Source organism: Elephantulus edwardii, unplaced genomic scaffold (genome assembly GCF_000299155.1).
Source record: "Elephantulus edwardii isolate Elephantulus edwardi_28Jun2011 unplaced genomic scaffold, EleEdw1.0 scaffold00052, whole genome shotgun sequence".
Taxonomy (NCBI): domain Eukaryota; kingdom Metazoa; phylum Chordata; class Mammalia; order Macroscelidea; family Macroscelididae; genus Elephantulus; species Elephantulus edwardii.
Genome location: NW_006399802.1, coordinates 16351018 through 16363952, shown reverse-complemented (window position 1 = coordinate 16363952; position 12935 = coordinate 16351018). Strand labels below are relative to the sequence as shown.

The 12935-nt window shown below is 42.2% G+C and overlaps 1 protein-coding gene across 2 annotated transcripts in view; it reads left to right on the top strand.

The window, feature by feature from the left end:
- Positions 1-12935, top strand: part of PTPN3 (protein tyrosine phosphatase, non-receptor type 3) — an 89464-nt gene that overhangs the window by 27548 nt on the left and 48981 nt on the right. For both annotated transcript variants that reach the window (XM_006886922.1, XM_006886923.1), the window contains exons 9-11: positions 2593-2681; positions 6152-6215; positions 9558-9730. In XM_006886922.1, coding sequence (XP_006886984.1) covers positions 2593-2681; positions 6152-6215; positions 9558-9730 — 326 coding nt within the window. The remainder of the gene's footprint in view (positions 1-2592; positions 2682-6151; positions 6216-9557; positions 9731-12935) is intronic.

Genomic DNA, 12935 nt, shown 5'->3' with positions numbered 1-12935 from the left:
CAGTCAGTGACTTCCCTTTTTACCCTGTTGGAGAAGTTTTTGGATGTGCATAGGGATTTGAGTCTTAGAAGATCCCATTCATCTACGTTATCTTCTCCTGGTTGTAGGTTCTAATATCTTAATAGCATCGTATCACAAAAGTTCATTTCTCAGTTGTTTAGAGTCTGTGATGGGTCCAGTCATCTCTCCAGGAGAGCCACGTCTGTGGCTTAGCCACCTTTGTATGAAGTCTGCGTGTTTGTAATAAGAGAAGGAGCTAGAAGGCAGAATACCAGCTTCAACCCAGAAGAGACAACACATCACTTCTGCTCTTAGCACGCTGCCCAGGTTGAGTCACATGGCCCTGCTTTCTGCAAAGGCAGCTGGGAAATGTGTAGTTGGTTATGCAAAGGTAGTGAACAGAAATAGTCCCAACTTCAGAGACCCAGGTGCACACTGAGAGGCCACAAGCCGAATGATTTGAGACCTGGTCTCCAACAGATTTTCAGAGACTCTAAATTGCACAGGAGATTGCTTGCCCATCTTTCTCTCTCAGAGCCACTGGTGGATTCAACCACCAGAGAAGCACCACCTTGGTTAGCAGGACAACTCCTTATGGACTCTTTTGATACCATTGTTGTCTGTATGTCCCAGCTGTATAATAGTGTTTAATTACAGCCTTGCTTTTCATCAGGCAAATTTTATTTTGCTTTCAGTGTGCGATTCTAGAATGAATACTCTCCAGGCTTTTCACTCTCTTTCAGCACTGGGGTTTTTTGGACCTCTTTTTTCAACTCCCCTGTTTACATTGCTATCCATAAATAATTTCTCACACTATCTCTTGAGAGAGAAGGAAAATTTTTTTTTTTTTTGAAAATTTTGAACATTTACACTGAAGCCCCTGAGAAGTGAACTCAGCAAGAGTGCCTTGTTTTTCCATGTCATGAAAGTTTTCCACTTTTGAAAGCACAGTGTTACTGCTCTTCTGTTGCTTTCTGTTCCTGGAAAATAGTTTGTGTTTTCCTTCTCTACCCTGAAGTTTCTGCCTCACACAACTTCTAGGTTCCAAAAATTTTACACTACTATATACCTACCGCATGCCAAGCCCTATTCTCGGTGCCTTATTTATATCCTCTCATTTCAGTTCTCTGATCTTTATTGTGCAGAAGGAAAAATTGAGACTCAGAGCCCAAAACAACACAGCAAGAAAGTGGCAGGTTCACTCTCTGTTGTAAATGACTCTAACTGTGTCCCTTCAGCATAACTCCGTGCTTCTCACTAGGGAAGTAGGAAGGCGAATAATCCAAGAGCAGGAGCTATTTTATTTTGAAGAGAACCTTGTTTTTAAAAGGATTTTAAGCAGTTTCTAGGCACTGTATCTTTCTCCTATCTCTCTATTGTCTGAGACAATGCTGAGCACATGGGCTCTTAGTGTTCTTTTTTGGGGGAGGTGTTTCTCATTAAAGATGGTTTCTCTTTCTTTAATGATAGCACATAGGCTCTTAATAAATAAATATTGCATGTGGTTGACCTGACAGTACCAGCCTCCAGATGGAGTCATGTGTGCTAAGCTCCACGTCAGCAAACTGAAGCCTGAGTTTCGCTTTCATAGAAACACCTACCTTTCCTAGCAGCCAAGATCCAAGGCAATAAATTAACTCTCCCAGGAACATACCCAGTCAGGACTGGATCTCTCAAATTTGGTTGAGAATTTCCCCTTACTGCTGTTTTTATCATTAAAACTGTTAAAAATAAAATGTTCCCAATATTAAATTGTGAACTCATAAGCTCTTATTTTTAGTTTAGAAGTAGGGGAACTCTTGTCTGAATTGTAGGCCAGACATTCCCTGGTCCATGAACTGAAAAAATAAGTTTTTATACACACTTAATATTGCAATATTTTCATTTTAATAGTATGTTGGGTTGACAAGAAATATTTGTTTCTTAATTGGATATACAGTCAGCACTCCTGGACTCTTACATTTTCATCATGATATTGGAATAGCTAAGGCTTTTTACAGGACGCTGTGCTGGCTTATGGTAAAAATGTGCTGCTGACCTGAAGGCACAAGGTTCAAGTTCATCAGCTAGCTGTTCCATAGGAGAAAGGTGGACAGTCTCTTCCCATGGAATTCACAGCCTCAGAAAACCCACTAGAAGTTCAGCTGTGGGCCATTCTGAGTCAATGGCAGCGAACACCAAAAACATTTTTCAGTGCTAGGAGTCTAGATATAGATAAGCCTGGGTGGAGGGGAGAGAGGCCTTTGTGATTTTAATATGATTATCCAATACTAATTGTTAAAAAAAATACTGTTGAAATTGAATATTCATTTAAATGTACCTATTTCGTGAATGGGTTAATCTGGTCATTTAGGGCTAGTGGATTCCAGGTGTTGCAGCCAGGCTACGCAGGTTCACTCCAGAAGAAATTTGGTGCTGAAAACTCGGATCTTAAATATCTGTGAAGTGGAGATCGTTGCCTGTCTGCAGTCACATTTCCCCCTTTAGAGTTTATGCATATTACTATTTATAAAAGCGTGGGTGCTTTGAAGTTGCTGGAGGGCACAAGCATGACTGTACTGGGCTGTGAGTCTGCCATCTTCCTCTTCACAGGATCTGCACAATTTAGATCTAATGATTGGAATTGCTTCTGCGGGCATCGCTGTGTACCGAAAATACATTTGCACAAGTTTCTATCCTTGGTAAGTGCAAGCCAGTTCTAATTGCTTTCTGAATCATGTTTTAAAAATATACTCAACCAAAGTATTGTTATCTCTCATTTTAAACTTATTTCTCTAGCAGTTAGGAGAGATCTTCCCCAAGGTATTACCTCTGTCCTTTGCTTTGGTCCAGATGGGGTCATAGTAATGAAGACATGGTTAACATCAATAGCCCCTCTCCTGGTCACTCTATAGTTGAGAGACTCTGGAGACTTGGTGGGTAAAATGACACAAGGAGCGGCCCTGTGCACTGCCAAGCAGTCAGAGGAGCGCTTCAGAGCTGTGCCTTCAGTAGTGTCCCTCCGTTCCTAGTTGAATTTCTACCAAGTCCAGCTCTGTTCTAAACACCAAGAGAACCCACAGGACATCTGCAGCAGGTTGGCCTGTAAGCTTGTGAGCCTGGCAGGCACAAAGAATTTTTACACAACAGCCATATATAGGAGCTCTTTTGGCCTAGTGGCAAGAAGCTGCACTGCAATCCCAAAGGCACACAGTTCAAGGCCACTAGCTGCTCTGCAGGAGAAGGACGGGTAGTCTCCTCCTGTGTGTTTAACTGCCTCTGAAAACCTGCTGGAGGGTCTGCTATGGGTTGCTTCCACCTCTGTGGTACACAACAACAACACAGCAACAGCTATATAAGTTAGTCTCACAGCAGGGACCATAAGGATGACACAGGATAGGACAAGGTTTCATAGGGTCACATGAGTTGTAGTTGAATGAGGGGCTCTTAGGAGCAACAACAGCAGTATTAAGACACAACCATCAGGTCTTACTCTGAATGGAAATGACTTTAAGGAGAGAAATCAGAGTTTAGTATGTCAGTTAACTGAAGGGTGGTCTGGGCAGCCCTATGGCTGGGGACTAAGTAGAGGGCCTAGTGGAGAGCGGACATAGGGCTGATTTCCTCTCCCTCAGATGCCACGGCTGACTCTCTGATGCCACAGGCCTGATGCCTCCAGGCCCAGCCGCCTAAGCCTCCACAGATAAAGGTTTGAGTTCCATGAAGACTCTCATCAGGAGGTTCTTTGTTTCCCAAGGCTGCTGTAACAAATACCACAGTAAATGGCTTGATGTTTTTATTACATGCGGTTGCTTTACCTGCGACCCAGTGTATAACAGCTCTGAACCCTACCCTATCCTGAGCCAGTCTCACTGTCTCCAACACACCTACCCCCATTACCCCAGTTAACAGTGTCAATCTATTTCGTCCAGGGTCTTCCTCTCCTGTGCTGTCCTGCCACCCTTCCAAGCATGATGTCCTCTTCCAGGGGACTGGTCCCTCCTGGCAGTATGCCCAAAGTCTGTAAGACGGAGCTTCAAAATCCTTGCCTTCAAGGAGCAAATTGTTTCACCCTCTCCAGAACAGGCCTATTTGTTCTCTTGGCAATTTATGGAATGTTCAGTACTCTTCTCTAGCACCGCAGCTCAAAGGCATTGATCCATCTTCTGTCATCATTATTCACTGTCCAGTTCTCTGATGCATAGCAAGTAATTGCAAAGACCATGGCCTGTCAGGTTCAAGAGGGATCTATTGTCTCGCAGTTTTTGAGGCTAGAAGTCTGGATCAGGCTATTGGCTCCAAGGAAATGTCCTTTCTTTCTCATCAGCAGCCCAAGAGTTTCTTGGCATTCTCAGACATTTTCTTTCCCCTTAGTGTGTGCATATATGTCTGTATCTGTTCTGCACTTGTTCTAAGACACCACTTAGAAGTAATTAGGTGGAGAACTCACCCTATTCTTATATGACCTTACTAGCATAAAATAAGAAACCCAATCCCTGTTTGAAGGCACAGTTATTCATATGGTTTTAGGGTTTAGGATTCAGCACATATTTGAAAGGGGACAGAATTCAAGTAGATGAGAAGTGTCAGGGGAAGCTGATTTGTCAACAAGCTTTTCTAATAGAGCCTGCATAAACTTTTCACCTCTTTAGCCCATAGACTTACACACAGACACCGCCCCCCCCAGGTCACCTTTGACCTTTGAAATCAGGCCAGCTTCTGTCCAGACCTGGCTCTGGACTCTGATGGCAAGGTCACAGGCTAGCAAGGAAGTAGACATTACAGGTGGTGACCTCAGGCCATAAATATGATGTGAAGAGGCACATTCCAGAGAAGGCATCACGAAGGAAGGGTCTCAAGCCCAGAGAGGTGGTGAGCTCTAAACCTAATATGAAGACCCACTGGGGTTTATCCCAGGGAGTGATTTCTACACAGAATGAGCAGCTTATTTGGAGGTTCAGACATGAGGGAGAACCCAGCATATGAGTGAAGGGGAAGTGTGAGAATGATGGGAGAGTAGCTGGGTCACGAAGAACCTCAGGGGCTTCCAGAGCACAGATTTCATTTATAGCCTTCTTAGAAGACGCTGAACTTTTCTGCCTGCAGTAATCACAATTACAGTGATTTAATTAGGTCACTAATTATTTATTTGATACTTTTCCCTCACTAGATTATGAACTTTAAGGTGGCGGTGACTGACTCCCTTGCTCACTCTGTCCCTAGGGCTTCCTTGGCACATTACTCAGACATTCTCGACACTTAGTACTTTTGTGAAGAACAGTAGGGAATTATGGCGGACCCAAAAGCCAGGGGACGACATAGATCTTGTTTACATTTAATTAGGTTTACTCAGGGAGAGAGTGTTGTGTAGCACAGAAATTGGAGTTAGCATGGAAGCCAGGGATGGGTTGCTGAGCTGGGACACTGAGCTGTCACCTGTCAGGCATCATAGTAGGGGATTTTCATGCCTCGCCCACTTTAATGCTCATTGTTATCACCACTGTCTGGGGGACTTGATCAAGAACATGGACTGTGTAGTCAGAGAAGGCTTGTGGACATATCTTGGCTATATTTGATTGATAATTGGACACTTAGGGGGTATCTCTGAGCCTGAGTATGTATCCTCAGCTGAAATTGGATATAATACTACATTTTACGGGTTCTTTGTTTTTTCAGAACTGTTGTAAGGCTTAATTGAGGAGATGCTTATTAGTCATTCATATACATTATATACATTGTGTTTTATGCATGTGCATTGTGTTTTATAGTCATTCATATACATTGTTTTATGTCATGAATTACTGCTGATTGATGCCTTTTATCAGCTTGTCTCTAAATTCCCACTGCATCTTGCCTACACCTTCATTCCCCCCTCATCCATCTACTAATCTCTGCTGCTAGTGGATCCCCCCTCCTTTTTCCATTATCCCCCTCCCCCTCCCCATTTGAACACCTTGTTCCTATTTGCTAATTGTCCCTTCATCAGTTCTTCTCAGGATGATCCTCCCTCGTCTTGATCCTTTACAGTGTCCTTTGCTTTATCCATTCCATTTCTGCTCTCTGTTACCCCCATCCCCCAGCTACCCTCCTGTTTATACAGTAGCACCCTTATATAGCATTTGTCCTTTTACTTAATTATTTATTGTGGGGTATTTTTTCCCCTTTTTAATAGGGTGAACATTCTAAAAATTTCTTTCAAAAGGAAAAAGTTCTTTATACATCAGCGACAGAAACAGGTGAGTTGTGTCTACAATTGTTTTGTTTGCTGTGTTTATATTTTTTTTAATTTATGTATATTTTTCTGTTTCTTTTATGGGTTTTTTCTTAAATTTTATTAATTTTAATGAACATTTACAGAGATTTTAGGTTTCCATTCATTCATTGTTGCACTATTTTCTCTACCCTCACCCCCCAGTTCGTTCCTCTTTTCCCCCCCCTTGAAAGTCTGTTTTAATTGTGCCGTTGCCACAGTGCTTGTCAAAGCCAGTTCTGATTAATCTCCTTCGTCAGTGTGTCCTTTGCCATTCCCTATCACTCCTCCCTGAGAGAGACTTCACCCTGATTCATAAGGAAAAGGGGACAGCGTATTCTCTTAGCTACTTCCTGCTGAAAAGGGATGCTGTAGGTTTCAGGGTGAAGATCTTCTCTCACTACTCTAAAGGGCCCTTTGGCAATAGGAAACACTTAGACTATTGTGGAGATTGATTTTGGAATTTAGATGCACTGTTATCAGTTGTGCTTAGCCGTACAAGTTCATATCCTTGAAGATGATTATGGTAGTGTTGCAGCCTAGAAGACACAAATTTAACTAACAAGTTAAAAGTACATGAGTCAAATTAAAAAGCAATAATATTCCAAGGAGAGGTTCTAATAGTGGCACAAATCAAATTACAAAGGGAAGGTAGTTCTTAAAGTAAAAGGCCTATTGACTAGCACTTTGTCTATTATAGTATAAAGGTTAGGAACCACAAGATGTAGAGGCTCAACTGTGTCACTTATTGTTCTTAAGTCCTAGACCAAATTCCATCTACCACTGTGTTGTTTTACAGCTCGGAAGTTCGCATGCAAGACATAGGTGAAGTAAGGAACTGCTTATGAGGTTTTCCGTCAATTCCAACAACTAAGAAATAGTGAGAAGAGTTGGGATCTCTGAAGGCTTTTAGGACCAAATAGTAGGCTCTTGTGTCCAGGAGAAAATGAATATACTTACCAGTAATGTTAATGCTCACCCACAGCTCTTCTGGGAGGATCTAAATTGTTGAAGTGTTGTTTGTTGTATTTTTTGTTACCTCACCTCTTAGTCCTTCAGGAATGGAAGGAGTGTCTGGGAAGGAGGAAAACTGGGTAATACAAATGATTAATTCATTTGGCTGCCAACTGAAAAGTTGGAGGTTCTTCCTGGAGGTTCCTTGGAGCCTCAGCCATTGCAAACTCTAAACCCCAACGGGCACAGTACTCCCCTGACACACATGGGATTGTCATGACCTGGAGCTGACTCAGCAGCTGGTGGCTGGGACAAGCATGACATGATAAAGAGAAAATGGGCATTGGTGTCCAGAGTTCTCTAGATAATTCATTTTCCTCAAATGATTGGAGAATTAACTGGTTGTGAGGTCAGAGACAGAAGGTTCATAATCCAGATCTTCAACTTAACAGCTGGTCAGGTTGTTTAACTTCACCTAACCCAACTCAACTTTGTTTCCAAAAAATGCCCACTTCTTGAGGAATCCTGAGGATTAAATATGATAGCATTGACCAGAGCAGCTGGCGCTGAGTGGCCACAGAGCAGCAGTCAGTGTCACAAGGGCAGTACGTTCCCTCGTGTGTTTAAAATGCACACATCCTATGTCTTTGTTTCTAGAAGGAGTCCATCCTCTGTGGATAGCTGAGTATGACTGTCTACATGGAAAACTCTGAATGACATGTGAGGGCACTAGGACTCTCACAGTTGGAACCTGGGGAGCCAGAACTGAGCCCAAATTTTTGTGAACCCTAGATCTCTGCTCCTTCCTTATACCACCCCCCACCTTGCTCCATTTATTGTCATTATGTCCATTTTTCAAAGACAGTATTACTTAAAATGACTCAACATAAAAGTGAACTCTTTGAGATGAAAACATTAACAGCTGGGGGCAAATTAAGATTAGAATTGAGATCTCCTAGAATCTGGTGTAAAATTTGAAGTGGCACAAAAATGCATGAAAACAGAAAATCTCAACTCATGTAGCATGAGGTTGAAGCAAATAATTAAAGGGCCTGTTAGATGTGAGTATTGAATTTAACTTTGTGCTTTGTGGAAGGCAAATAAAGAAGTTGCAAGGACTGTAAAATTCTTTTTGCCTCTTAGAGAAAGATCAGCTTCTCAAGAAACAGCTTTTCTTGAAACTAAAATTTTTTTAAAGAATATATTAGGTGTTTATCTATTAGGCTTATCTATTATTTTCTTAAATATTAATATTAGTAAATAGTAATAATTATTATTTATGTCATTTTTTATCTATTAGGCTTTTATCATTCTAGGCATTACCAACCTAGAAATGTGACAAGCATGAAATAAAAGTGTTTACAAAGAACCACAGACATGATAAAGAATATGTACTAGTCATCTTTGTTACCACACTCATTGTTATTATTGTTGTTGTGATTCAGTGCTGTTGAGTTGCCTCATAGCAACCCCTGTACAATAGCTCTAAACCTACTCCTATCCTGAGCCAATTTAATTGTCTCTGACAATTTCATTTTCCTTTCCTGTGTTATCCTTCTACCCTCCCAAACATGACATCCTTCTCCAAGGACTGGTCCCTCCTGGCAACATGCCCAAAGTATGTGAGTTAGAGCTTCAAAATCCTTTCCTCTAAGGAACAGTTTGGTTTCACCCACTACAGGACAGAGCTATTCTTTTGTCAGTGCGACTCTGATGACAGTGTATTTTGTGTTGGGCTGCTAACTGAAATGTCAGGAGTTTGAATCCACCAAGGGAAAAGGACGGTCATTCTCCTATAAAGGATTTACAGCTTGGAAATCCCAATGTCAGGTTGCCAAGGAGTTGCATTCAACTCAACAACAGGGGTTTGGTTAAAGGAGCCCCCTACCTAAGCAACGTGAAGAGGAATGGGCAGTCCCATGCTGTGCAATTTACTGCCTCTGCAAACCTGCTGAATGGTCAGCTACTGGTCAGTTCCAAATCAATGGCACACAACAAAAGCAGTAATGCAGCAGTTAAGCACTTGACTAGTAACTGAAAGGTTGGTGGTTGGAGCCAACCCAGTAGCCCCACAGGAGAAAAGACACGATGGTCTTTCCCTGTAGATTGCAGCCAGGACAGCCCTGTGGGGACAGTCAGCTCAATCACATGGAGTCCCCATGAGTCAGAATTGACTCAGCAGCACCCATCAGCAAAAGTACAATTAAAAACTGCTCTGAAATTTTCTTGAAAAGCTGGCTTTCAGCCCACAATGGTTAGAAGTCCGTTTTCTGTTGTACCTTGCCTGTTTATCACCAGTATGGGCATAAAATGTTTTTGCGGCCTCGCTCCTATCCCTGCCCAGCTGAAATGACCACTGTGTTTTTCTCCCCAGCCCGAATCCAGAGAACATATCGTGTCCTTCAACATGTTAAATTACCGCTCTTGCAAAAACTTATGGAAATCCTGTGTCGAGCACCATACGTTCTTTCAAGTAAAGAAGCTACTACCTCAGGAAAAGAATGTTTTGTCTCAGTACTGGACTATGGGCTCTAGGAACCCCAAAAAGTGAGTAGTCTCAAGGGGAATTGTCAGCATTAATCTGAGATGTGGATAGGGAAGCAGAGAATGGCAGCTCCCCTGTACCATGTAGCAATCAAGGGAACATGTGGGGATGATAGAGTCATTGTGTGCTGAGCAAAGTCTTTCCTGGCTGATGCCACTAAGTTCCAGTGTCCCAAGACATTCATTCCATGAGATCCTCCCCAGAGATGAATAAATACACATAACCACATCTAGAGTCAAACGAGGAACCCTAGGGGCACAGAGACTTAAGTTGTCAGGTGCTAATCAGAAGGTTGGTAGGTTGAAGCTCACCTAAGTGGTTCCATGAGAGAAAAACCTGGAGATCTGCTTCTGTAAGATTACAGCCAAGGAAACTCTAGGAGGTAGTTCTACTCTGACACATGGAGTCACTAGGAGTTGGAATCCACTCAACAGCAAATAACAACAGTCGATGACTTTGGAATACTATAATATAATGTAATTAAGAATTGTAGTGGGCAGTTTGAGTGCATATTTTGTCTGAGGCACACTCTTAATTATATTCAGTTCTTGAAAAAGAATGCTATGGAATGTAACCATAAATTAATATTAAGAACGAAAGTGAACTGGGGGGGGGGGGAGGAAAATGTGCAACAGTGAATGAATGAAAATCCAACCTTTCTGTAAACTTCAGTTAATATCACAGTAAAATATATTTTTTTAAAAGGAATACTGTAGGAATGATATCCAAAATGTTTAATGACTAGTCCAGTAAAGAAAAGAATACATAGTCTTTAAATAAAATTTTTTCTACTTTCGGTAAATTGGCCTTATGGCTTATATTTTGGTTTATTTATTGTACAAATCCTTTCTAAATTACGTAAGATGAGGCAGAAAGTATCACATCACTAAAATTTCTAAATCATATCTTGGTTTTTAAAAAATTCCTTTTTGTGTTTATCACAGGGCTGTTACTAAATGATGCCACTGTCTGAACCACTCTTATGTAGAACTGCATCACTGTTCAAATTTGTTGTTGTTGTTCTGTGTCGTCGAGTCATTTGCGACTCATAGAGACCCTATGTACAACAGCCAGCCCTAAACACTATCCTGTGCCAATCGCACTGCCTCTGACGCACCCATTCCGATTACCCCAGTCACTGAATCAATCCACCTCATAGAGGGTCTTCCCCTCCTGCGCTGTCCCTCCACCCTCCCAAGCATGATGTCCCTCTCCAAGGACCTGTCTCTCCTTGCAACATGTCCAAAGTATGTCAGACGAAGCCCCAGAATCCTTGCCTCCAAGGAGTTGCTTGGTTTAATCCTCTTCAGGATGAATCTGTTTGTTTTCTTGGCAGTCCAGGGTACATTCAGTACTCTTCTCCAGCACCACAGTTCAAAGGCATCAATTTTCTTTCTGTCCTCCCTAGTCATTGTCCAACTCTCTGATGCATAACAAGTGATTGCAAAGACCATGGCCTGTATCAGGCGCACCTTAGTCTCCAGAGAGACGCGTTGCTCTTGAGTACTTTAGAGAGGTCCCTAACAGCAGACTTTCCCATCGCAACAGAAAATATATCTAGATTCCATGAGAAGCAGTTACTATTAATACCAATAAAAATACATAACACTCAACCTCTGATAAACTGAGAGCAAGCTCTATTTTAAGTTTTCATCTCTGATGCTCCTGTCTGCTAGAAAGTTCTTGTGCCTTGGTATTAAGGAGTTGTGCTGCCAATCCGAAGGCATGAGGTTTGAATCCACCAGTTCTACAGGAAAAAATGGGCAATCTCCTCCTGTGAGCTCAACTGCTTCTGAAAACCTGCTGGAAGACCAGCAGTGGGGTCAGTTCTAACTCAGTACCCAACAACAGCAGTATTACTGTAATTTTTTTTAAAATTTATTTTTTGTGCATGTACGGTCAAATCAGATCTGACTGGTACAGGAGGAGATTGTCCCTCCTTCTCCGGCAGAGCATCTGGTGGATTCGAACAGTGTACCTTTGTGATTGCAGTACAACTTCTTGCCACTATGCCACCAGAGCTCCTCCCACTGTAATTTTTTTTTTGGTCCCCTTGGTAACTCTGTTCCTGAATTGGGAGTGCCAACAGCATGGTCCATAGTGAGTTGCACTGTTAATTCAAAGGCTCTAAGTCTCTGGCAGTTCAAATCCACCAGGGAATTCTCCTGTCATGACAATTTATAGTCTGAGAAACCTAACGGGAACTCACTGTAAGTTGGAACTGACTTGATATCAGTGAGAAAGATTCTTGAACAAGTCATGAAATAGCTTACTGGAGTATTTACTCAGGTTGGGCTTAATCCCTCCTACCACTTAACAGGTGTCACAGTGAGGCAAGCAAAAGCAAGGACTTTGCTACAGAGCAGGCTCAAGTTTTTATCTTTTTCCTTTGTTCTGATTCTGTGCTTTCAATTCACTTCTCTCTCTCTCTCTCTCTCTCTCTCTCTCTCTCTCCCTCTCTCTCTCTCTCTCTCTCTCTCACACACACACACACACACACACACACTCTGTCTCTCTCTGTCTCTCAGCTAACAGTTCATACCCTCCCAGCAACACTGCAGAAGGATTGACAATCTGTAGATTACAACCAAGAAAATCCTGTGACACAGTTCTACTCTGTACCCTGTGAGTTACCATGGATCAGAATCAGCCACTCAGGCTGGTTCATTTTGGTTGGTCCCAGATATAAGCATGCTCAGAGGAAAGAATCTTGTCATGATGCAACTGTGAGCATCCTGGTCTGGGTGACAACAGTGTTTCTTATTATAAATTCTCTCTCTGAAGTCGTTGTTGAGTTGGAATTGACTCATAGCTGACCCTGTGAGTTTCTGAGGTTTCTGAGACTGCAAATTGCATAGGAAGAAATTGCCCATCTTTCTCTCTGGAAGCCGCTGGTGGATTCAAATCCCCAGAGAAGCTCAGCCTTTGAGTTAGCAGTACAACTCCCTATGGACAACAATGCCAGTGCTCCCTTATTATAAATTGTTGTTGTTGTACCATCAAGTCAAAACTGACTCACAGCTGACCGTCCAACAAATTTTCAGAGTCAGTAAGTTGCACAGGAGATTACCCATTTTCAGCTGGTGGATTCAGATTGTGTGCCTTTGAATTGACAGCACAACTCCTTACCAGTCGGCCACTAGACCTCATTATAAATTGTGTACTGTAGAGTCAGAACCGACACACAGCTGACCCTCCGGCAAGTTT